We start from the raw sequence: 27,523 nt of genomic DNA on the forward strand, positions 1-27,523 counted from the left end.
ACTATCTGGGCTCTACTTTGCCCATGTCAGACATCTATATACAGATGTCACCAAAAGCCAAATCCAGAGATTGATATTTGACATGGCTGAAAGTCAAACCATCCACTTTCAACTAAAATTATTTAGGGCAGTCAATACTTCTAGGACTCAGCACTAATATTTTATGGCATTACAGGAGCCAATCTTGCCATTTCCAAGGACTCCCAAAGTATGTTGGTTCCTTTCAGATTATTCAGAAAATTGAATATAGTGTGAATAGCAGTTACACGAAAAAGAAAGACCCACACAACCAGAAATCATAAAACACTATTTTGAAATTAACAGTGCTTCAAACACAATATTGACACCACCCACTAAGCATGAAATACCACATTCAGCAGTCAAAAATCACAAAGAGAACTTTGTTCTACCACCAACATGACCAATGCAGTTCCCACCTTCTTAATCAGTATCATAACTCAGTCTACATACTTGGAACAAGCAACCGATTAAATAGAAAGATATAACCCGTAAGAATAACCTCCTTTTCGCCAAACAGCACAGACCCAAAATGAAATATGCCAGAGCAGTCACCAGCTGAAGACACAGCAATATATTGTGAAATTAGCTTTTACAAAAACATCTCTTGCTCATGTTTTGGCAGCCTCTTCCCTATTTGGCTCACGGTCCTCTCACACTACATTGTAAAACAAGACAATATTTTAAGTTACAAATGAACTAATACTTCTTGAGCTGCTTTTTGGCGCCAGCATCACATGGCTTTGTTGCACTGTTCTCCGTTGCCAAGAGACAGTCCGTGATTCTGTGTACTTAAAATTCACTCTCTTACCAAAGGCCTGATGTACTGTTATCCCATGCGCAAAAAGTGGTGGCAAATTGTGCAACAATTTTTTGAGCATGGAACAGTATTTAGGGCCAGATGTACGACCATGTCATTTTGCGAGTAGCAAATTGCGCTCAATTGCGAGTCGCAATTTGGGAATCGCAAAATGACATGTACAACAGTGTCAGAAAAACTGTTAGTGAAGTTCAATGGAGTCGCAAATTGCATGCCTCATCAATATTCATGTGGCCCTCGCAATTTGCGACCCTATTGAGAATGGCCGGCCCTCCCAGGTATGATGGCATGCTGGGGTCAGCAGACCTCCATGTCTGGGACTGCTTTTAAATAAAGCAGTTTTCTTTTTTAAAGCAGCCCGAAACAGGCTGCATCTAAAAAAAAAAAATGAAACGTTTTTGTTTAATTTTTTACCGGCAAGAGTGGTCCCAGGGACCACTGCCTGCTCCTAAAAAATATTTTCCCCTGTATTTGCAAAAGGGAAGGGGTCCCCTTCCAGATTGCGAATGCATTACCACCCTCTTGAAGGTGGTGGTAAATTGCGAGTATTTTGTGACCGCATAAACTACCGAATACCAGGTAGTCGACGAATGACCTACCTGCCTAATTAATATTCAATAGGTCAGTCGCAAATTGTGACACACTTTGACTGGTTGCAATCATGAGATGGTGGCCTGCAAGAGTCAGCAGAACAAGATCCCTATGAAAAAAAAAAATAGTCGGTGTTCCTTAAAGAAGCCACAGCTGTTTAAAACAAATAAAAATGTGTTTCCTGGGCCACGCCCCAAGGCTGCCAACAAAATTCCTAAAAGGGAAGGGGTACTAAGGAGACACCTTCCCCTTTGCGACTCCGTTAAAACCCCAACTTCGCATTCAAATACATATCAATCGGCTGCACGCCTTTCATGCTTTTCTTTTCTACAATTCGAAAAGGATTGCAACTGTTCTTTTAAGAGTCAAAAATAATTTTCTGACATGTAAAAGGGCTTTTGTACATAAAGAAAAGCCCTTGCGCAACCGCAAACCCTGTGATTTATTGCAGAGTTTGTATTCGTAAACATGAGACAAGTTACTTGAGAATAGATTCTCTTTCACTAAGAGACACTTGTAATATTAAGTTATGCATACTAGCATTTATAGAAATATGTGACAGGAACAGCAGAATTAATTCTACGTTTCTTTTGGAAGAATATTCGCATGGTGGGTGTCTTTCTCTCCTCCTCAGGCTGGTGGTGCGAACTGAGGGGGTAAGCTAATGCCACAGTATAGGGTTCCATTGGGTCTACAAGTGTGGTCACTCTTCAAGGAAAGCCACAGACACTACCGGAGAGTTCAGAAGAGAGTCTATGGCGTCTACTAAGGTCTGGTGAAAGTGCAACCCAAGGAAATCTATAGACTCCTGAGTTAATAGTTAGTGGGGTCCACCCATAAGTGCTGATGAATCAGTAATCCCATGTCAGGAACAGCACTTGACATCTATTGATGTTACACTGAAGCCTTCAGGTCTAGGTGGCCATCCTTAGTCATAACAGACAATATTAGCAATAATACAGTAATGTACACATATCTTCAGGTTAGCACAGAAATAATAGACGTCCTGAGCTGGAGAGGCAATGGCAGCAGCATCTGTTGTTCAAATAGAGAAGTAGAATGGATGCTCCATTTGGTTCCATCCTAAAGTTACCATGTCAATCTTTGCCACCAGGGAACCAACGCTTCAGATCTGAACCTTCATTTAACACCTAACCCACCCTGGGAGGTGCAGCCTCCATTCATTTCAACTGAACCAATGGGACTGGGTTATCAGACTGCAATGGCTTGTAAAGGAAGGCATGGGTCTGAAGCATTGTGTTCTCATTGATACAGAGGCATCAGGGAAACCTGCATCATACAGGGCAAACTTAAGATTTCTATCATGTTACTCATGGGCCAGTAGTGGAATAGATGGAAAAGCTCTCAGTGGGTTAATGCACACAACATCCATGGCTACTTTGGGGCAGGCAGACAAATCAGTTGAGTGGAACCGGTCTCTGCTGATTGTCATGGAAACTCCGGTATGGATTCTTTACAGTACACCCAAAACAGGGTTACATGGGATAAATGTAGGACTGAGTGCATCAGTTATTTTGTGTTATCTTTATTTATGTTAGGGTATTTAGCAAAGTATATGCACAGGGCAGCTTTTGCCATTCGCGTGACCTCTTGGCACAGCTGGGTGTCCCAGTCGAATATATGATCCCATTCCGCATTCAAAAATCCTGCATACCATGACTCCGCAGAACATTCACTCCGCAAAATGTAACCCCGCATATAACTTAACAACGCATGCCTTTACAACGCAAAGGCATGTGTGGTGAAGTTATATGTGGGGAAAAGTTAGAAAATGTACTTACACTATATATATATACTAGCAGCCCGTCCCGACGTTGTCCGGGTATAAATTGCTGCCGGCCAGTAGTATATTGTTTTGTAGGATTTCGTATAGATAGCATTTCTTATCTGTGACAGGCCTGTAAAATGCTCCGATTCACAGTGCACTGCTGATGCACTTAAGAGTGCGCGTTCAGTAGTGTGTGAACTCGAGTTTCCCTACTTTATTTTTCCTTGCAATATTGTATAGCGCGAACTCGACAACATGGCATGAGCACAATTTACATTACAGAAGAACACATTCATTTGTGGTAGGCACGGGGAGACAAAGCGATTTGCCTGGAATCACATGATGTTGAGCTGATGCCGAGATTCGAACGTAGCTCCCCAGCTCTAAAGTTCGCAATTCTAGAACTTGTGGCGGGAGGTGTGTCTAAAAGTGTATGTCGGTGCTGGCCATCAATGAGAGAGACCTGTGCATTTTTCAAATGGGTGGTGAAAAAATATGAGTATGTTGCTCGAGATGTGGGCCGCTGTGCCACCAATGTACTTACCGGGGGAGGGTAAACACCCATTATTCCGCAACTTTCTTTCCGCATACCATCACTCCGCAGACTTTCATTATGAAAGTACCATGACTCCGCAATGCCATTATAATGCATGGCATTACATTTTATATGCTTTTACCACGCATACATTTACAACGAAATTCGTTGTAAATGCATGAATGGTAAAAGCATGTTTTTTTTTAATGTTTGGATAAGGTAAGTATGGGTGTAGGGGTATATGTTTTGGGGTACTGAGGTATATGTTTTGGGGTGTTTGGGTATTTTAAGGGTTCAGATATAGTTTTGGGTTATGGGGTACAGGGGGTAGTTTTAGGGTTTAGGGATAGGTATGGGTTTTGGGGTACAGGGGTATTTTTAGGGTTCAGGGCTAGGTTTGGGTTTTGGGATATAGGGGTATTTTTAGGGTTCAGGGGTAGGTTTGGGTTTTAGGGCACAGGGGTATTTTAAGAGGTCGCGCTAGGGTTGGGTTTTGGGGTACAGGGGTATTTTTAGGGTTCAGGGCTAGGTTTGGGTTTTGGGGTACAGGGTTATTTTTAGGGTCCAGGGCTAGTTTTGGGTTTTGGGGTACAGGTGTATTTCTAGGGTTCAGGGGTAGGTTTGGGTTATGGGGTACAGGGGTATTTTAAGGGTTCAGGGCTAGGTTTGGGTTTTGGGGTGCAGCAGTATTTTAGGGTTCAGGGGTAGGTTTGGGTTTTGGGGTACAGGGGTATTTTTAGGGTTCAGGGGTAGGTTTAGGTTTTGAGGTACAGGGGTATTTATAGGCTTCAGAGCTAGGTTTGGGTTTTGGGGTACAGGGGTATTTTTAGGGTTTAGGGATAGGTTTGGGTTTTGGGGTACAGGGGTATTTTTAGGGTTCAGGGGTATGTTTTGGTTTTGGGGTACAGGGGTATTTTTTAGGGTTCAGGGGTATGTTTGGGTTTTGGGGTACAGGGGTATTTTTAGGGTTCAGGGGTAAGTTTGGGTTTTGGGGTACAGGGTATATTTATAGGGTTAAGATGGGTTAGTGTTTAAGGGTGTTGGGGTATTTTAAGGAGTAAGGGTGGGTTTGGATTTTGGGGTGCTGGGGTATTTTAAGGGAGTAGGGTGGTATTAGTTTTTATTGTGTATTTTTTTAAATTGTATATATATATATATATATATATATTTATTTTTTTTAATTATTTTTTAACAAATATAAATGTAACCCAAACCCACCCTTAAAATACCCCTGAACCCCAAAAACATATACCCCAACACCCCCAAACTAAAACCATGTACTTACCATACACTTAAATATAAAAAACATATGATTTTACCAATCATGCTTTTACAACGAATTTCGTTGTAAAAGCATGCGTGGTAAATGCATATAATATATAATGGCATGCGTTGTAAAATTTTGCGGAGTAACGGTACCTGCGTTATCATGGTATGAGGAGAGTAATGGTATGCGGAGTAAAAAATGCGGAGTGACAGTGTTTTACCGTCCCAGTCTGCAGACCAGTGTCTACAGCTACTAGTTATCCCAAAGGAGGGGGACTAAAAGGGAGGTGGGGCTTGCAGCCTCCAAGTGAGCCTTGTGTTTCGGTTTTGGTGTTAATGTCAGTTTCCCCATGCCAGCGTATGACTCGTGTCTGTTTTCTGCCTCGGCGTCAAAGTATTCCCTGCTAACCAGTGTTACTGTATTAGCAGAACTGTACACAGAAGGCAAAAGGGATTGTCCTTGTTGGCTCCCTCTGCCTTATAAGTTTTATAGAGGAGGAGGACGTCTGTATGCACAGCCAATCATTTCCCTATGAGCCCAAGTGCTGTTAGACAGCAACAAAAGGGTAAAGGAAGAAGTCCTCAAAGGGGTACTCAGGGACAGGCCGTTGGACTTTGTAAGCTAAGTGTGACCGGGGTTAGCCTGCTTGCACTTTAAGCCCGCCCTTAAATTGCAGGGTGGCTACTCAAGTGATTCCCCACCTGTCGAGGGCAGATGAGGGATGTAGATAGACCTGCACATGAGCGAACGCGCACACACACACACACACACACACACACACACACCCACCCACACACACACACACACACACACCACACACACACACACACACACACGCACACTTTTGGTCAGCTGTTTTCCTCCAATGGTCGGCTTCAGTAAGCATCAGTAACATTTGGCTTCCACCCAGCATGGCCTGCAAAACTGAGCAATGGCATGCCCATATTTTAGAAGAGGGCAGTGGGATTTTTAGAAAAATAATAGAGAGATTGTTTTTCTCCCATTGTCTTCTATCGAGGCCTATTTGACAAGTAATCCTCCTCCCATTTCTAAGCGCCTTGAGACCCTCTGGGTAGGTAGTGCGCTATATAAATTCTCTGACTTGACTTGACTTGACATGTATGTATGTGCTGCTGCATGATCAGATATCAGAAATGCAGATACGTGTTTTTCCCCTTTCCTGTCAGGAGCACGGAGGAAGTGCAGCCAGAGAGTCAGTGACAAAGATGCTATGCACTGTCCTGCAGGAGCAGGTTACTGGCAGTGAATACTATGAGCCTCCCTAGACCAGTCCCGGATGCAGCATGCAGAGGACTCAGGTTATTGGATGCAGGAATTGGTAGGTGGGAGCCTAGCCTTGAAATCAGTAGTCTCCCGCCTGAGTAGGGTGGGTTGGCATGTGTACAATGGGTCCATCCAATTGAGTCTCTGGCTCTCTTCACGGTGATTGACTGGATTTTGCTGTTGCATATGCACAACTTTACTTAGAAAGTAGTCCACTTTAGTGTCGGTTCTAGAAACCCCTTCTTTCTGCTATCCTGCCATCATATCATTTTTTTTCAATGTGCCGTTTCCGACTTTTTCTTTGCAAATATATACAAGCCAATTTTTAATGGCAGTTTTATTTTGTATTGCTTTTACACTTTTATTGTCTCTTGTATGTGTTAAAAAAAACGGAAAGAAACCAAATTTCCTTTGTCTTTGCTAATATTTTTTTAACCTTCATACTGAAGACCAAGTGGCACACAGCATATCTCTCTTCGTCAACCCACATTTACTCCTCTTTCTACATTCCAGACCACACTTCTCAAAATGTTCCTTTTTTGAGTCTCATTTAACTGAAATAGTCTGCCTAAACTGAGACCTCAAGTAACAAGCATTTGCAATACAATCTGTCTCTCATTTGGGAAAGTTAGAGCTTTTGGCGTAGAAAATGACAATGATTTTACATTTGTTTTTTTTATTTGCAGTGAAGTAGTCAAATTTGCATAGTCCTATTATCATTTATATGACCTTGTGGTTCTACTGAACCAGAAAATGGGAAATTGGCTATGAGAGAGGGGAGCAACAATAATTTGCTGCCTGGAAAAAAAGTAGAAACATCCTGGAAAAAGCAAACGCTCATAGAGAATGCAAGATTAAGTAAAGCATTTGAAATGTAAGCAAGAACAACATGGTTAACTTAACGCTTTTCCACTTATTATTCAGAAACCAATGAGTATTTGTACCTGGAAAGTTAAGGGCATGACTACAGGGCCCGGAAGGGAACCGTTATAATGCCTATTGCTTATATCCTTACAAAATGTAAGCAGTATGGTTTAAAAAAGACCACATCCCTGAACACAGAGCCACCTTACACATTTCATAAAGTAAAGTAATGAAAACAGCTACTAAGGATCAAATTACATTTTTTCCACTGTAAGCATCAAGCAGGTATTGCAACACCTCCAGGAATGGTGCAGTTCCTCATCTGGGGAAAACAATTGTTGTTCAAAAAAAGATGAGAAAACTAAAGTAGCGCTTCACTGGAAATATCTGTAAAGTGGCTAATGTGTGTGGGACTTACTCCGTCTGTGGGAAAAACACGTACCTGCTAGAGAGACAAAGTGCACCGCATTCCGGTGAAAGGAAGCAAAGAGCAGAGTCAGCCGTTACCAACCCGTCCCTGAATGGTGGCTGCGGTGGCCCTGCTGTAGAGGACAGCAGCACCAGGCACAAGGTGGAGGGGCTGGAATGTATGTCTCAGGTTTCGGAACATATTTTTTTAATATTATGCACGACATCAGAACAGCATTTCACACAAACCTAAACTAATTAAAAAAGCAGTCCAAAATACTTGATGGACGGAAGGTGGTGCTTGGGGGACGGATGGGAGCGAAAGTAAACCACACCAAAGAGCCTGCAGGAAATAAATAATAACAAGCAGGAGGGAGGAGGAGAAGGCAGCTGCAGCTCGAAGAGAGAGCTTGTCGGGGAAGTGCCGTGAGGGAAGTGCGTTGGGGGAGGTGCGTAGCTGTTGTGCTTGCAACTCCAGCTATGACGAAGAAGTCATTAAGAAAAGAGTGCTAAGAAACTGGAAATAAAATGTACAGAGTAAAGCCACATGTAACAGGGGGCCACCTCATGGGAGGTAAAAACAGTATAAAAGGAGGGACTAAAGAAGGACTACTGAAGATATTAGTCAATGAAAGAAAAACGCATTTCCAAAAGACAGTCAAAAGAGCCAATGAAAAAAAATATGGGCGGAACATGGGCAGGGCTTAAAGCCCGTATTCTGACTATAGCATGTCTCGAAGAGACAGCGCAAGCGCTGCTTAGGCGAGATTTAAAATGGTGTTAGTCTAGTAGGGCGGCTGACAGTTGCATGCGTGCTACGCATGGGTGTTTCCAACACATGCCTCCAGCAGACGCCGTACAGTTTACGTTCTATTCCTAGTGTCAGAAGGCCCCACTTACTAATGCAGGTTCTGCCGTCCGTGTGCAGTCGGAAGCCTGGCTTGCACTCGCAGTAGTAGGAGCCCAGGGTGTTCACACATCTCTGCTGGCAGCCCCCGTTGTGAACCTGGCATTCATCGACATCTGGGGAACAAGAAAGTAAAGGACTTATTATGACGCAGGCATTAGGACAGCAACATTAGCAAGCCATTTAGTGGCAATTCCATTCAATACAGTGCTGTTTCAGTACAAGCAAAACCTGGCAGTGTTTGCTAGGCTTCTATGAGACACATCTGTAGGGATGTTCTAGGCAGGTTATGTTTCATTCAGGGCATTTGCTTGGAATTAGTATAACCAGGAAGTGACTGTTCCTCAAAGAAAATATGTGTAGCCCTTACCTTTGCCCGGGACTCGACAAAAGGGGTTGTCTCTAACAAAGGGTTTTCCAGGGGGCTGTGATTTTCAAGTGACAAATATTTATTTATACACTGCACATTATACCTTACAAATTCATCTCCACCCTAGTTTCCCTACGTGAGTAAATTCACACATAGCATTGATAATGGCAGCGATAATCAAAATGTATGGGTTTTTAGAACACACCCTTAACCAGCATCACAAACAGAATATAAGTCAGCACTGGTCCCCACATACCACACCAATCACAGGCTCCATCAACCAAGCACTTTCACTGGTTCTGTGAATCGCTACACAGACACAACTCCAATGCATTTCCCTCAGAGGCTGGAATCTCTTAAAAGCATTACAGCCTTTCTGCCTCGTTATAAACCTGAGTCACTCAAGTAACGCCCTCCAAGGGTCAGTATCGTTCTTGGCAGCAGTCTATAATCCTGTAGTATTGCCCAGACGTGTGGTCATTATTGCCTCACATACCTGAATCCCAACCTTTATATCCCTCCCAGTTCTGCCTGTCATCTTAGCCAGAGTTTACAAGAAGTTGTACTCGGTTCTTGAGCTGTCCAATATCTATAAAAGCAGAGTGGAATGTGATTAGGCTCATCAGCTGTCCAACTCACAACACAACAATGTGTGCCATTCTTTTATCAAATGTATATTGCTTGTGTCTGCTGCTCATCTTTTGAAATATATTGCTTAGCCATCTTGGAAAACTTTAGCACCATGTCAATATACACAGCTGTGCATCATTGTAATTCAGATGCCTTCACGAAGTACGAGTGATTAGACGCAGGTTGTTCCTTAATTGAGAGGATTTAATATAAAATAAATCCTTTGCCAACTGAAACCTCATGGTGAGTTCCCCGAGATGGGAAAATGGCTTGTATGCATTGTATGTTTGCAAGAAACTGGGGTTCTGTGAAAAATTATTGAAGTGTAAGGCGCTGAAGATCACACAGATAATCAGGTTTTGTAGGAAGCTGGAGTATTATGTGGTGATACAGGTTAGCCTTCACCATGCAATACTCTCTCAATACCCCAAAGATGGTCCTTGGATTCACAATAATACATCCTTAGCTCAGTCCTGGCAGAGTGGCAAAGAGCAGTCAGGCTTTACTAGAGTAACCTGAGTTAAAAATGTCAGAGTACCAACATGGATGATAAGTAACTGACATAACTCAATAGAAATCCGACACCAATTTATAAAATAAAGTGTATTCTTATCTTACTTTAGACACCAAAATTAACGAGATTGGATACACATAACCAGAGTTATGGAATTTACAAGAAAACATAGGTTACAGCAATTCACCACTGCTGCAGAACATTTGCATTGCGGTCAATGGGAAAAAGTGGTAGTGACAATCTGTCACTTACAGGTCGAGTTACATGGAACCCATGGAGAATAAAGGTGATGGACCAATCCACAAAAGTCAGTAACATTTTACCTTGCACAAGAAGCCCAATGCTGAGTTGTACTAGCTGTCTGTGGAGCTGAAGGGAGCTGCTGGATAGCTATTTATACCGGTCACATGGTGGTTTGGGGAACAAGATGAAAAAGGTCAACAACAGAGCCACTGCCAACGTAAGATGAAGGTTGTACGGAGATGCCTTTGGGTGCAGCATCGAGTGAAGGGGTCAGTTGCTGGAATGATGAACAACAAGCCCTGGCAGCGGTAAGCTTTTTAGAAAGTTATTTTAACGTCAGGATGTCCCGGGGAATATGGTAGCTACGTGAAACTTCGTGGAGGGGAGGACTACATTTCCCACTATTCACCAGACCATCTGGACTTCGGTGATCACTTGGAGGCCCTGATGACCAGTGATTCTTCAGATCCGGTGCGTTGTTTTACCTGCAGTTTGCAGAGGACTAGTGCCACAACTCTCAAAGGAGTCCCTCTGTCTTGGGAAGTCTAGGTTTGGTTCAGGACAAATCACAGTTCTTCAGTTCCAGGAATGTTGTCACAATTATATGGTATCGCACCTTTGGTTTGTGCAGCTCTAGTTGTTGCAAACTCTGCCTCTTCTTTGACCATCCTGCAAATCAGATAGGAACAGGGTTCTGGTGTCAGGGATAGCCCTTAAATCCTAGATATAGGGGTGTTATGGGTGTGGGTGCAAGTGGCAAATGGGCTACTAGCCCCAGCGGCTAATCCACCCCTGAGGTGACCACATCCAGGGGTGTGGGTCACTTTTTTTACCCATAACTCACTATTTTTACCACTTTTAAAAATGGTAAAAGTCTTCCTTAGCTATACAGACCAGGTAGCCAAGCCTAGAGGTATATCTAGTCTTCTGGGGGTGTACACCTCCTGCATACCGAATTTCCCACCTGCCCAGGTTTAAATGTGCTTGAAACAGGGGGAGGGCTGTTGCATCTCTTGGGAGGCAGCCCAGATAGATATCAAAGGTGGTGTAGCCTTTGAAGCTCACCACCTTGATGTGCCGCTTCACAAGCCTCCTTCCTGTTCTTGCCTTTGTTCATGGCTCCTGGAAGTGATCACACTTCCTTTCAGGGAGTCGGAATCCTGTGTTGGTGGCCGCAGCAGTTGGCTGGCAGTCACAGTGCGAAGAAATTGGGGCAACCAGGTGGGAAACCTCAAAGGTGAACACTTGGATGCATGCCACATCGCCCTCGAGACGAGATTCATGCCAGGGGTGAGAAGGTACATTGTTTGATACCAAACATGACATATTTCGGCGGTATCATAATAGAGCTGGCGACCATGGTTTTGCCCAGGTGCCAGCCCATGATATCCTACGGATATCAGGGTAAAGACCACTATAGGGACATATAAGCTTGCACTTACATTTTCACTCCCTCAATAAAAGCACCCTGCCTCTTGGTTTCAGGAGGTCTTCCTTAGGAGTGACTGACCTATATTAAAAATAGTGCATTGATTGACTTTGCCACACATGGTGAGGGCAAAGTCGAAATGGAACAGATTACACTGTTCCTGCAGTCTGCAATGGCAGGCCTGCTGTCAGTAGTTTACTTTGGTCAATCAAGGTGGCACAAACAGTGCTGCAAGACCTGGGGACAACTTTACCACCCATGCCCTGGGTACCAACAGTCCATATACTATGGACTTAAAGGGGGATAAAGGCCTTGTCAATTGGGGTTGCCAATTTACTTATTGCAGTTTGATTGAGAGAGCACTGGCACTGGGGCCTGGGCAGCAGGCTCCAGTGCACTTTCAGAGTCACAACAATCAGCATTGCAGCACAAAGTGGTGGTGGTAGCCATACAAAAAGGGCACTTTCCTTCAGGTTTCTACATCCAAATTAATATCAAGAGATTCTGCCAGTGTCAAAGCCATTTCCTATATGACCTGCATATGTTGTTTGCAAAATTTAGGTAGCTTTAGAGAAGAAAGATTTATCTTTGCCAAGTCGAAAGTCAACAAGGGCATTACATCTGGGTTGTCATTCATATGATGAAGAAGAGGCCTTGGAAGAGAAGCTGATAGTGGCAGACTAATAGTCTTCAGAATGTTATCCACCACCGCCAGATCAATAAATTCTCCCAAATAAAATGTGTTAACCTTCAGACAGTGTCCTTGAAGGAAACCATTCTGATCTATTTGGATTAGGCTATTAATAACTGTATTAAACCTAATGGCTAAACATTGGCAAATATTTGTAATTTGTATTAAGAAGGGTTATAGGGCAGTATGAAACTGTAGCAAATTCAGCTTTCCCCTTATTTAGAAAATTAATTTACACCCCTTTTTTGAAAGATGGAGGAATACATCCACCACCTAAGATAGATTTGAAAAAATCATCAAAGGGACTACTAACAAGGAGCTGAAACGTTTATAAAATTCTGCTTCAAAACCATTCCCTCCAGGGGATTTAAACCCATGGAGGTGCTTTATTACTTCTACCGATCACCCTAATGCTGGTAGTTGCACTTCCTTCAAAAAATGGTCTATAGGGGGTGGGGGGGGGGGTGGGGGGGGGTCCACCTGTCTGGTCGTCGGCATGGTGGCCACCCTGCCTGGGAGAGGTACCTGCTCCATGTCATGAAGCAAAGAATCTGGGTGTATGGCTAGATGAGGATCTTGCTTTTGACTCCCAGGTTAGTCGAGTGGTGGGGACATGCTTCGGCATTCTAAAAACCATGAGGAAGATCCTGGATTTCCTACCCATTGATGCTCGCCGGACGCTGGTGCATGCGTTAGTTACATCTCGCATGGACTATAGCAATCTGCTGTATCTGGGGGCAACGGAAAAGGTTTTAAACCGCCTCCAGGTGTTGCAGAATGCTACCGCCCGCCTTGTTTTGAGGCTTCCTAGAAGATCCCCCTCCAGGGCAGCGCTCCAGGAGTTGCACTGGCTTCCGGTCAGGAGTAGGGTGGAATTCAGGGCATTGGCCACATGCCACCGCATTCTGAGAGGAAAAGCCCCTGCCCCATTACAAAGTCTGGTCACCTGGTATGAGCCCACCAGGAGTTTGCGCTCGTCTTGCACAGGTCTTCTGAAAATCCCCAAAATAAAGAAAACACGAATGGGGGGTAGATCATTCAGATACCTGGCCGCTAAGCGGTGGAATGATCTGCCGATGGAACTACGCATGGAGTTTTCGGAAACCCTGTTCAGGCGAAAACTTAAGACCTATCTCTTTAGACGCTAACTACTGTTGGCTGCTCACGGACACCCTACCTACCACAGCGCGGGGACACGCCTTGGGCGTAAACCAGGCGCTTTACAAAACTCCCTAATAATAATAATAATAATAATAGAGGCCAAACCCAAGCAAAAAGTTGGATGTTTCATAGGTGAAGTCTGGAATTTTTTTTAAATTGAAATCGGATCTCATTTTGAAGGATTTTTGATGAATGGCTTCCCTGAGAACTCCTTCTCGAATTCTGAGGTCTTGGAAAATGGACCAGACTAGTCCATGTTTTGCACCAGCTTTAGGTTAAATAACTCACATTCTATGCACTCTTGCAATTGAAATAACAGAGGTGTGGCCGGTCAAAACCTGAGTAGATAGTAATTTAGACATTTCCTCAACCAAATGTTTATTGTGGGTGAGGTTCTCTGGAATTCTCACCAGCCTCAGATTTGCCTGCCGCAAATCTGTTCTCGAGATACTCCAGCTTACTCTTTACTGGATACATTTCTTTCTGTACCTGAATCATTGTTTTCTTCTGTAGCCGTTGTATGTCCTTTAAATATGAGATCCTTGCTCAGCCTCAGCACCTCTAGAATTCAAACCCTGTAGGCCTTTCTCAATACCAGGTATTGATGTTAATTGAAGCCTAGGTGCATCTGAGCCATTCAAACCACCTTTACCAGACTCATTTAAAAGGCTATCTTCCTTCTGATGCATATGTCGAGAGGGCTTTCCTTGGAGAAAATCCATGGAAAAAATGGATACTGGGGCAAGCCATTGGAGCAGCTGTCGGGATCGTTGACAGTCCCACCCAGGCGGAGTTCAACTGTTGGTATATCTGTATAAGATGATCTTCCTTCGGGCAAAGCAGTCCGGCTGACTTCTTCTTCCCCTCTACCGCCAGGATTCCAGCAGCTTACCCACTCGGCATCAAAGAGCCTAATCCAGAACCATCCTTCAGTAAGAAAGTGCAGCTCGCTCACCAATATCTACCATAGTTGGAGCCTGTGGCTGTAGAATAGGTGCGGTTGCATTACAGAATTCAATATTTGGAGCTTTCTGAGCAGAGAAGAGTGGGTTAAAAACCCCACTTCCTGACAGAGTTTTCTGTTTACAGGAGCCTTCTAGATTTTACCCTATTTTGCTAAAAAACTTTTTGGTACCCTCAGAATTCAAAATTATATTGGATTCCAAATATGCCTTTGCACTTCGTAGCCCCTTCACTTTCCTTCCTGGACAGAGCTTCATCAGTTCGCCAATCGTAATTATTCTAGTAGAAAAAAGCCCTGACAATGGGCGTGCCTTACTGCCGGTACCCACTGTGGCCACCCTGTCGCTAGTGTTTATCCACTCCTGTCACAGCCACAGCAGTCACACAAGCTCCGCACAATCCAGGCAAATAAAACGGTAAGTAAGGCTATAGTCACTCACCGGCTTGTCCACAGGACTTTTTTTCTAGCAGCTAGCCATTCATCTTCCTTTACCAGTTGCCCATAGAAGAGAGTTCTCACCAGGCACACAAAGGCTGGCTTTACCCAGAGCCAGGACTTCCGGGCTTCTGCTCACTATGAGGATCCGGCACAGACAATGCCACCCTGTCCAGTCAGTGCAGCAAAACCCAGCTGTGGAATCCTATAATACAATAGCAGTACAGGTTTCCTACTGTCCACTCCAGAAAAGCTCGCCACGCTTGTCTCTCAGCATTTGGGGTGCTCAGGACAGTGTACGGAGCGCTGATATGACTCCGACCTCCCTTCCACGCAACTCTGGCCCACCATGATAAGGCAGAGCACCTGCCCAGTTTACCTACCATCATTCCAGTCATTTCAAAATTTTGAGGGCTATTGTTCTGCTGGGTGCAGAGAAAGCTTTTGACCTCATGAGCTGGGACGTTTAGTTTAAGATTTTGGAGAAATGTAAGTTTCCACTAAAGCTCTTGAGGGCAATTTTTCGGCTTTATGAAAATACCTCGCCCCAAGTCATTATAAATAACACATTTGCTGGTACAGTATAGCCAACCTGAGGTACCCAATAAGGTTGCTCCCTTTCCCCGATTTTGCTTGCCTTATTTATTCAAGCATTAGCCCAATTTCTCTGCTCCCAAAAGGGAATTGTACCCCTATGGCAGGTGGGGCTAAATTGAAACGATATAATGATGACATAGCCCTCTTTTTACTTCCAGAAAGAATTAACATTGAGACCATACTTCAAGCCATCCAGAGCTATACTAAACAGGGGAGGAGTTTTAAAATGAATGGATCTAAAACGAAGACTCTTTTGATTAACATTACTCCAGACCAAGTAAGCTAAAGGGTGATTATGATCGGAACCCAAAGAGACATTTAGGAGTGTAGTATTCTGATTTAACGTTGGATCTTTATTGTGTAAATTATATTCCACTTTTAAGCAAAATTCAGTCCTGTTTTGAAATTTGGAAATCTCTCCCCCTTTCCATTATAGGTCTCACCTCCCTTATTAAAATCTCGATTTTGCCTCTTGTGCTATTTTTATTTTTAAATGTCCTTTGTGAAGTAGAGATAGATTTTTTTACTAGATTGCATAATATGGTGACTTCATTTATTTGGAGGAATAAGACACCTTGTGCTAATTTGAAAATGTTACTACTGCCCAAGTCAGTAGTCAGCCTGGTTCCACGTAACCGCAGGCAGTATTACTGGGTGTCCGCATTACAGATTAGGAGTTTCTCAGCACAACGTTCTAGATTTGATGATGTTGTTATGTTATATATGCTGGAGAATTATGGATTTAGCAGTCTTCCTAAAATCATTAAAGAACCCACAGAACCTACTGGTGCTCAGGTCTCATCATCATCTACTGTTTACAAAGTATAACATTCCTGCAATCCATGTCGAAACACTCCTGACCAGTTGCAAACAATTATCTCCTTGTTTCTTTGGGGATGTTATTAATAGATGGCGTTTTATTCAGATTAGTAAAGTAGGTGATTTTGTCGTCGGTACAAGAATTAAGTCCTATGAAGAAATGTTCCCGCCTGCTCTTCTGTATGTTGTGTTTTATAGGTTTTGGTACAATCAATTTGTTTTTGTCTTTGAGTCCCTATCTCTGGTCGATATTAATTTATCAAAATCCCTAGTAAGGAAACTGTTCATGGCAGGTAAGGCTGAAGGCTCCCTTAGCTTATGGTGTAAAGAATTTGGCCTTGACCCTGCTCAAGTTATTATGGTGTTAATATGGACAGGAAAAGCTGGCAAAAGTATTTCATCTTTGGGCTCTCTCTAATGAGAGGGGCCAGCTTTCACAGGATGGTGTCTTATAATGGTTGGATGGTGTACTACACCCCTGTTAGACTTAATAAAATGTTCTGGGCGGTAAGTGGGAAATGCCCCAGGTGTGACCAACGAGGGGATTGGAAGCATGTTTTTTTTGTCGTGTGCTGCGTTGGAAGACTATTGGACACATCTTTGTTCAGATTTCACTTCGAGTAGGCCAACAGGTTGAACCATCTCCCTTTTGGGCACTCTGCGGTACTGCTGCAGATTCCCCGTTTAGGTAAGAAGGTGCACACTTTATTTGTATCTCAAAGGTGGTTGCCTGATTGATTATTACTAAATATTGGAAATCTACTACTGGATCTACGTTTTTTGAATGGTGAAATAGGTTAAAGGTAGTCAGCGAAAGGAAGCTTTGGTATCATATTCAGATCAATAAAACGGTTTATAAAAAAATATGGGTTATGTTTACCTCAGAGTAAGAAAGTTGCTATGTTGTAACACATGGCCACTTGGGGGAGTATGGGTTGAATGTCCATGCGGCATAGGTGTAGGGTAACATTCCAGTTTGTTAAGTTTGGAGAAGCATTAATAACACTTTATCATACCAAACTGTAAGGTATTTAATCATGTAGCTGCTGTTATTGGGGTGCATGAATTAAGCACTTTAGGTGATATCTGCACTTTAGTGGAGCTCTTTGAGGAGGCTTGTGGTTGGATGTCCATATGGTACTGGGGCATGGCAGTGTTCCTGTTTGTGAAGCACTGACACGCACTATTTCCACTTTATCATATCAGGTCGCAGGTTATTCAATTAGGTTGCAGTGGTCATTGAGGTGTTCAACTATGCACTTTAGGTGACATTTGCACTTTATTGAAGCTCTTTTTATAAGGTTTTGAAAAATGAATTGCTTGAAGTGCCGCCTACATCGATTTATTTGGATATTTGAAAATTGTATGTATTATATTGTTATGTATAAACCTATACCCCTTGTTTAATAAAAAATAAAAAAAGCTGGCAATGGCAGGGGCAGAAGCTTACTATAGCCCTTACCAGGACATTCAGTGGCATGTTGAAGTCAAGAATCACCTTGAGTTTGATTGTGAGAATCAATGGCGGGTTTCTGATAAAATATTTATAAATAAAAAATATTTCTGCATGTATCTGACAATTCCAGTTTATAGGTCTGGTGTTAGCCAAGACCTTTTTGATTTTAATAAAATGATATGTATAATATACTTATAGGGGCTTTCAGGGAATCTTCATCTTCCATTGGTCTGTTATTATATCATTCACATTTTTTCTTTTGCCCACTACAGCATATAGCATGCAGCAGTGGGTCAGCCCACTGCAGCTACTGGATAACGTCATAGTGAGTGATGGCATTCTGACCTTTCACAAAGAGCACACACACAGAAGTTCACCTCAGTGCCAGGGACTTCTATAATGTGTGATTTTTGGGATCCAAAAATATTTTTTCTTTTAGCCTTTTGTTTGTAGATTGAGGTGAGGGAGGTGAGAGGTGTGGCGCAGTGGACAGAGTGGCTGACTCCGGAGCGGAGCGTAGGGCTCATTGGTCGATCCCTGGCGCTGGCGGCAGCTCATTTCAGCATCATGGGACTCTGGGCAATAGCTCACATTGGGCCATATGTATCATACAAATTCGCATTCGCAAAGCCGAAATTCGCAGAATTTCGGCCTTTGCGAATGCGAATTTGCTAAATGGGATGTATGACTAAAAATCCAGTGCAAAATAAGGAATCGCAAAATTTGCGATTCCTTATTTTGGAATTGCATTTAAGGAATCGCAAAATTTGCGATTCCTTAAATGCAATGTATGAAGCTAAAAAAAATTGATAATTGTCCCTAAGGAATCGCAAATTACCACCAACTTCAAGTTGGTGGTAATTTGCGAATTTCTTGAAAAATGCCGATTTTTGCATTTTTCAAAGGGCCATGTGACGCACATACATGCCCTTAGGGCATGCATGTGCACCACATGTTCACCCATACTTATTTTAGGGGTGCAACAGGGTGTCCTTTGGACACCCCTGCACCCTTGAAATTATTCTCAATTTGCGATTAGCAAATTGCGAATCGCAAATTGAGAATAAATTCCCATTCCTTCCTATGGGCCAGGAGGCCCATAGAAATGAATGGGAAAGTATTCCTTAATTGCGAATTCGCAATTTGCGAATTCGCAATTAAGGAATATCAAGAAATCGCTAATAAATTGCGATTTTCTGGATACATACCAATTAGGGATTCTGAAATAGCGATTTCTTAAAAATCGCTATTACAGAATCGCTAATTGGTATCTTGATACATATGGCCCTTAATCTCCCCAACGTCCACCAGCGCCTGGATACCCTTAAGGGTGATGAGTCGCGCTTTACAAATCTGGATTTATTCATTGAGAAAGGTCTGGCAGCGCCCACAACAATAAAGTTCTGCAAAATCCATGGCAAGACAAAATGAGCATAGACAAAGGACTAAGAGCCAGAGCCAGATGCACTGCTTTGCCAGAGCTTGTTTACATTTGGAATGTGACAGCTCCTACTTACAGCCTGAGTGCAGCATATTAGAAAGTGTAACTAATTATTAACATGTACTCACAAGGTCATCGTTGGATTCGAGCCGAGAGGCTTCTAGCAAGCCTTGCACAGTAACTGAGAATGCAATGGAAACATTAAACCCATCCATAGGATATGGGAACCTCGGCGGATATTTAAACATATATTAATGCAGCAGTGAGGCTTAACATTGGGCTCTTCTATAACAATTTACCCTGCTCCAGTTACACAAATCAGTAATATTAACATTACCTTTTGAAATCTGATGCAGGTGCTGACAGCACCACTAGAAAAGTAATCCGCGAATACGGTATGTATGTATTGTACTTTTACTGGGTGAAAGCTATGTACACTTAGTTACTTAATCATAATTACTTTTATGTAAATGTCACACAAAACGCAACCAGTTAGCAGTTGGGAAGGCCCAAATGTTTTTATGTGAGATTTCTAGATTTGAAAAAACACTATATGAGATTACGTTTTTGGGATAAATTCGTAACAGAATCTGCAAGGAACCTGTTTTTTTCTATAAGAAATGATAATTCATCTTGATTCTTTTCCAGAATTGCAGTCACCAGCTGTAATCTTCTTGTTGGCTGCATTATCAGGTTATATGTAATCATTTACTTCAAATATGTTCAAGCCATGTTTTTGATGCTGTACTTTCTAGCATAATTCAGTGGAACGCCAGAACAGATCGGTGCTGGTGCCTTGTGGATAAATCCTACAGATTACAAATACATATTGTGAGGCAATTTCTTTTAGCGCTGTTCCAAAAATCGGAATGCGCCGTTTTTTTTCGAAATCTTTCCTCTTGCTGCCCCGACGCCGACGGCCGCCTCGTGCTTCACTCCCTGCAGTCTCTGGGAAGGCACAGGCTCCCCACCAAATCCAGACGCTGCTCTCATGCTATGAGAGCAGCGCCAGGATTGGTCTGAGCGGCCTGGTCTGCTGCTCAGGCAGTGCCTGGGAGCCTGTGGCTTTTCTCCCTCCCGGCTGTGAACACAGCTGGGTTGGAGAAATAGAAGTGCACATGTCTGTTTGGACGGCCTAAGATGGACGGCCAAACTTCCATGCACACTTCTAGGTGCCCACCACTCCTGCCTGTCATGGCCCGGCCTGCCCCGCACGCAAACACCATCTGACAGAGACCCTCACAGAAATTTTTTATTATATCATTGCTTTAATATTATTTATTTTTCTGTGACTGACTGACCAGTGGGGCGACGCTCCTCTGCCATTACGGAGGAGCCGCTTCTGCAAAAATGGTAGTCTTAGACAGCAATGGAAGGAGTCCCTACGATGTAAAAATACTGATTACTGCTGCTGTAAGACCTGATGACAAAGATGTGGCAAAGCACAATAGACAGACTATGGATGTAATCTAGAATTTAACAACGGGCAGAGAGACGAGGAACAGCTCTGCCACAGAGGGGGCTCATGCAAAGGCATATGAAGCACAGATTTCTCTTGATGCTGGATCAGGGTCAATTCCAACAAAAGCATACAGTGACTCCAGGGGGGGGCTCTAGGCTCATGGTGGCCCTGGGCAGGGAGCGTAGGTAGGGGCCCCGGAAGAGGGGGTCCGGGCGGGGCGGAGCGCGGAGGCCAGTGAAGAGGTGGGGGGTCAGGGTGTTTGGAAGTGGAACAGAGCCAGAGGCCACCAAATCCCTGCCAAGGGCCGCCACACAAATATGTATCCATCCTCAGAGGATTATTATATTAAGGATATATATTGGTGTGGTGGCCCCTGGGATTTGGTGGCCCTGTGCAGGTGCACAGCTTGCACATGCCTAAGGCCTCCCCTGGTGACTCCAAGACAAACATCAACGTGTTAACCAACGCTGCAAGTTCAGCTGGTGGACCAGGGTAAAATAACCCAACTCTGCTGAAAGCCAAGTAGCAGTGTTTAGGGCACATCCCTGATCTGACAGCTTCAGGTTCAATCGGCTCCAGGTTGTTGTGAATGCAACCCTGCTGTCAACCCCAAGACTGAGGGGTTAGCACAAGAATATAGACTCATGGTGACGGTGGCTCTGAACAGGCTGTGTGGCACGTGGCATCAGTGGAGAGGGGGATGGACCACTCAGGTTTCATGATTTTGCTACAGAGGCAAACTGAGCTCCATGAAAGTTGGAAGAACTTTTGAGGTAAAAGTTCGGTAATATTGTGTGACGTCAATCTCATGTCAGGCGAGCTTGGCCTTGTGAAGCGTTTGTGCACTCACCTGTTGCCTGCTCACCACATGACTCCTCGCTTTGTTCTTGCCCTGGTACCTCATGATTATGTTTATTGTATTTATATCTGTGTTTATATATGCTGCTTGCATCTTTCTTATTGCTCCACTTAGATCATCTCCGATTCCTAGTTGTCTTGCAGCTTTGTCTTGTGGGCTTCCTACGTACCAGCCTGTGTACCTACTTGTTGCACCTGCATTGCATTTCCAGTGCTTTTTGCTTGCAGCAACAGCTGGCATTAGGGGCTGTCTTAGTTCTGAATGGTTGCCTCTTTGTCCGATTCACCCAAATGAACCTTTACCTCCCGTGGTACGTCACACCTTGTTTTGCTTCTACTTGCCTATGTCACAACTTGCCTGATCTTGTATCATAAGTCGCTTGTGCCAAACTTCACTTTATTTATTCTTTCTGAAAGCTCTTTCTATGTAGGATGGATGGTCCGGATATATGATGTTACAACGCGGACTATTACAACGCATACCGTTACAACGCGGATTTTACAACGCGGATACTGTAACAACGCATGTATTTACAACGCATTTTTTTACAACGCCGGTACCTTTACAACGCAGACCATTACAACGTAAGTATTGGTAAGTATATATTAATATTAATATTATAATAGTAACTTAATTTTTAAAAATATAATTTAATGTAATTTTAAATAATGTAATTTCCGTTAATTAATTTAAATTTAAATTAATATTACTTTATTTTTACCCTGTACCCCTGTACCCCAGAAACTCAAAACTGACCCTAAACCCCAAAAATAAATTAAAGTAATTTTATTAAATATAATTTAAATTAATTATTGTAAATTAAAAAAATTATAACTTTATTTTTACCCTGTACCCCTGTACCCCAAAAACTCAAAACTGACCCTCAACCCCAAAAATAATGCAATGTAATTTAATTTAATTTATTTTCTATTAAATAATTTAATTTAAAATTAATTTTAATTTATTTTTACCCTGTACCCCAAAAACTGAAAACTGACCCTGAACCCTAAAAATACCCCTTTACCCAAAAACTGAAAACTGACCCTGAACCCTAAAAATACCCCTTTACCCAAAAACTGAAAACTGACCCTGAACCCTAAAAATACCCCTTTACCCAAAAACTAAAAACTGACCCTGAACCCTAAAAATACCCCTTTAACCAAAAACTGAAAACTGACCCTGAACCCTAAAAATACCCCTTTACCCAAAAACTGAAAACTGACCCTGAACCCTAAAAATACCCCTTTACCCAAAAACTGAAAACTGACCCTGAACCCTAAAAATACCCCTTTACCCAAAAACTGAAAACTGACCCTGAACCCTAAAAATACCCCTTTACCCAAAAACTGAAAACTGACCCTGAACCCTAAAAATACCCCTTTACCCAAAAACTGAAAACTGACCCTGAACCCTAAAAATACCCCTTTACCCAAAAACTGAAAACTGACCCTGAACCCTAAAAATACCCCTTTACCCTAAAACCCAAAACTGACCCTGAACCCTAAAAATACCCCTTTACCCCAAACATATAACATTTAAAACATAACTATATACTTACCAATACTTACGTTGTAATGGTATGCGTTGTAAAGGTACCTGCGTTGTAAAAAAATGCGTTGTAAAAACATGAGTTGTAACAGTATCTGCGTTGTAATAGATGCGTTGTAACAGTAGTGCGTTGTAAAAAATGCGTTGTAACAGGTGCACACCGGATGGTCCTGTTCATGGGACATACAATTAATAATTTTTGTAATTTTTGTGTTTGTCCGTCTGCTAAAAGCACCTACATGAACAGTAGGACTGAGCGTTTATTCATTGCTTAGTTTGTAAACAAAAAAAAAAAGAGAAAAGTAACTGGCAGGGCCCTCCAGAGGAGGCCATTGCAGCTTGCCCCACCCATTGCCACTGTCAGCGCTGCCAATGACAGCACCTACACAACTACTAATCATCACGCTGCTACTAGTGTAAAAAATCAGACTGTTCAAGGCAACCAAAGCAACAGGAATGGCTTTGTCAGCAGGTATCAGTTGTTTTAAATGGTACACAGTCAAAATATCGAGTTGTAAATATCGACCTACCATAATATCGAGTCTGAAATATCGAAGGTGCATAATATCGAAGGCAAGAATATCGTAGGACAGAATATCGACCCAAGGTAAGTAATATCGAAATACTTAATATCGATGTAAGTAATATCGAAGTAAGTAATATCGATAGCATATATATCGATGTTACTAATTTCGATGACACTAATATCGATATTAGTATTATTGTATAGTTTTTTTATTATGTATGTGTTATATGTTTAATTTAAGTATTTAAAATAATTACTATTATATGTGTATAAATTTTATATAATAATAAATAATTTTATAAGTAAATTTTATGTTTTTGTACTGGAGCGGGTTGTGGGTTTATAGGGGAATAGGGTGGGAAGTAATTTAATTATGGTAAATTGTTTAGTAATTAGTAGGATTAATTAATTAATTATAATAATTGGTAATTATGTGAAAATAATAGGAAAATAATTTTAATTAATTTATTAATTGATATATATATGTTCTGTAGCGGGTTGTGGGTTTATAGGGGAATAGGGTGGGAAGTAATTTAATTATGGTAAGTTGATTAATAATTAGTAGGATTAATTAATTAATAATAATTAATTGCTAATTAATATTGATTAATTGGGAAAAAAATTAATTGATTAATTGATATATATTTTCTGTAGCGGGATGTGGGTTTATAGGGGAATGGGGTGGGGAGTAAGTTAATAATAATTAATTAATTAATATATGTTTTTATAAATTTATATTTAATTTATTGGGAAATAATTAATATTAATTAGTTAATTAATTATTATTATTTTGTACATATTTAACATTATTAATTAATTGGTAATTAAATAATATTAATTAGTTACATTAATTAGAGTAATTTATTGATATATAATTTTTAATTACTGTTAATTAATTAATTGGGAAAAAATCATATTAATTATTAAATTATAATAATTACAGCTAATTTGCTAATATATTTTCTGTTTTTGTTATTGTTCATTAATAATTAATTGCTAATTAAATAATATTAATTAATTTTGGGTAAAGAAGTATTTTTAGTGTTTAGGGTCAGTTTTGAGTTTTTGGGTAAAGGGTTTATTTTAGAGTTTAGGGTCAGTTTTCAGTTTATGGGTAAAGGGGTATTTTTAGGGTTCAGGGTCAGTTTTCAGTTTTTGGGTAAGGGGGTATTTTTTGGTTTCAGGGTCAGTTTTCAGTTTATGGGTAAAGGGGTATTTTTAGGGTTCAGGGTCAGTTTTCAGTTTTTGGGTAAGGGGGTATTTTTTGGGTTCAGGGTCAGTTTTCAGTTCTTGGGTAAAGGGGTATTTTTAGGGTTCAGGGTCAGTTTTCAGTTTTTGGGTAAGGGGGTATTTTTTGGTTCAGGGTCAGTTTTCAGTTCTTGGGTAAAGGGGTATTTTTTGTGTTCAGGGCCAGTTTTCAGTTTTTGGGTAAAGGGGTATTTTTAGTGTTCAGGGTCAGTTTTCAGTTTTTGGGTAAAGGGGTATTTTTTGGGTTCAGGGTCAGTTTTCAGTTCTTGGGTAAAGGGGTATTTTTTGGGTTCAGGGTCAGTTTTCAGTTTTTGGGTAAAGGGGTATTTTTTGGGTTCTGGGTCAGTTTTCAGTTCTTGGGTAAAGGGGTATTTTTAGGGTTCTGGGTCAGTTTTCAGTTCTTGGGTAAAGGGGTATTTTTAGGGTTCAGGGTCAGTTTTCAGTTTTTGGGTAAGGGGGTATTTTTTGAGTTCAGGGTCAGTTTTCAGTTCTTGGGTAAAGGGGTATTTTTTGGGTTCAGGGTCAGTTTTCAGTTCTTGGGTAAAGGGGTATTTTTAGGGTTCAGGGTCAGTTTTCAGTTTTTGGGTAAGGGGGTATTTTTTGGGTTCAGGGTCAGTTTTCAGTTCTTGGGTAAAGGGGTATTTTTAGGGTTCAGGGTCAGTTTTCAGTTTTTGGGTAAGGGGGTATTTTTTGGGTTCAGGGTCAGTTTTCAGTTCTTGGGTAAAGGGGTATTTTTAGGGTTCAGGGTCAGTTTTCAGTTTTTGGGTAAAGGGGTATTTTTAGGGTTCAGGGTCAGTTTCAGTTCTTGGGTAAAGGGGTGTTTTTTGAGTTCAGGGTCAGTTTTCCCTACTGTTGTACTCTCTGGAGTAGGAATAGAAATGTTTAGCCTTACGCTATCCAACGTTTTATTTAATTATTTGTTAAAATATCAAATATTTATTTTATTTTTTATATTACTTACATTTTATTTATGTTACTCTTTTATGTTTGTAAATGTGTTAGTAAATTAGAATATATTTCATTAATTTATAAATTCGTAAAATAATTATTAATAGTTATTGTTCAGTGTATATATATTACATATTTACTGTATATATTTAATTAATGTATTCTTAATATATGTATTATTTATTACTTTTAAAAATTATTAGATACTTTTAAATATGTTTCTTTTATTTATTAGTCTTATAGACTTAATTTTACATTTCTATATTAAAAAAAAAAAACGATATTTTTAACATCGATATTTTTTACATCGATATTTTTTTTTCGATATTTTTGTACTTACCATGTTGTAGATAGGATGTCGATATTTTGGCCCTCGATATTGTTGACTCGATATTGTTGTAGGTCGATATTTTTGTAGTCGAAATTCTGTCATAGATCCGTTTTAAATGCATATTGAAATAATAATCAACTGTTGTTCTGCTCATCTTTAAATTACACAAACAGCGCCACCATGAGGAAGCTGTTATAAGTGCCGGTGTTGACAATTAAGTAATGGTACCGAGCACCGGAAACCACTGGCTCAAATTTAAGCACTGCATTTATTGAACATATGTCTCTCTCCTCAACTTTCGAATATTGGAAAACATGCCTCTTATGCCTTTGATTCACCTTGCTACCTCTCGCTTGAAGGGAGTTGGACACCTTAAAGTGATTTGGGTTCCGTAACATCCTATGGTTCCTCGATTATGTGTCCTGCCTCTTATATGTTTGGCTTTAGTACGGTGGCAACGAACGTGGGATGCGTGAGGAGCACTCTCTTTTCTGAAATACTATGTATCCTTATGAGTTGGTGCTATGATTGTACGGGTTGTCACTCCTAGATTAAATTATAGTTAAGACTAACCTCAAGGATAGTCCAATCATGCACTGTTCACTCGGTGTCTTCCCACACCTTATCTATTTCAGCACACTAATTACTTCTTAATACCATCAGTATTCATACTTTTTAATTTTCAATTTTCACCATAATTCATTTTATACGATTTGAATCATTACTTTTTCATGATCATCACAAAACTGTACATTGCATATACATTCACATTTATGCATAACGTTGTCCTTTCTTTATACATGTCAATTACAATCGGCATTAACATTTTACACGCCCAATGCATTTCGGTACCCTCATGGTACCTTCCTCAGGGGCAATACTTTTTAAAGATGGTATCTGCGCTTCCTCCCTAGTGTTGTTCTAAGTCGGGGCTATTACTGTATGTGACGCTATCTTTTACAAGGGCCTGAAGAGATGGTTTGCGCTTGTCTGTAAGAACAGACTCAACGCTAGTGCTGAATATGAATATGACTCTATCTTCTTCGAGGTCCTGGGACGATGGTTTTCGTGTATCGTATGCCTTGTGTTTTCTTTTTCTATCTCGGACGCCAGTGCAAACGGAACATAGTAATGTTTCAAATCGTATAAAATGAATTATGGTGAAAATTGAAAATTAAAAAGTATGAATACTGATGGTATTAAGAAGAATGGTATTAAGAAGTATTTAGTACGGTGGCAACATCTTTGCTTTGCCTTGAAGTAGACCTGCCTCTTCCATCAATACGCTGCCGGCCTGCTGTGGCCAACTCCCTGTAGTACCTAGATCTGACAGTGTATTTTTCAATCTTCTTCTTGTTTCCTATCAGA

The 27,523-nt window shown here is 41.3% G+C and overlaps 1 protein-coding gene across 2 annotated transcripts in view; it reads right to left on the minus strand.

Annotated features, from left to right (window-relative positions):
• Positions 1-27,523, minus strand: part of MEGF6 (multiple EGF like domains 6) — a 1,305,820-nt gene that overhangs the window by 336,888 nt on the left and 941,409 nt on the right. For both annotated transcript variants that reach the window (XM_086921560.1, XM_086921561.1), the window contains one exon: positions 8,477-8,599. In XM_086921560.1, coding sequence (XP_086777686.1) covers positions 8,477-8,599 — 123 coding nt within the window. The remainder of the gene's footprint in view (positions 1-8,476; positions 8,600-27,523) is intronic.

The sequence above is a fragment of the Lissotriton vulgaris genome, chromosome 5 (assembly GCF_964263255.1).
Source record: "Lissotriton vulgaris chromosome 5, aLisVul1.2, whole genome shotgun sequence".
NCBI classification, from domain to species: domain Eukaryota; kingdom Metazoa; phylum Chordata; class Amphibia; order Caudata; family Salamandridae; genus Lissotriton; species Lissotriton vulgaris.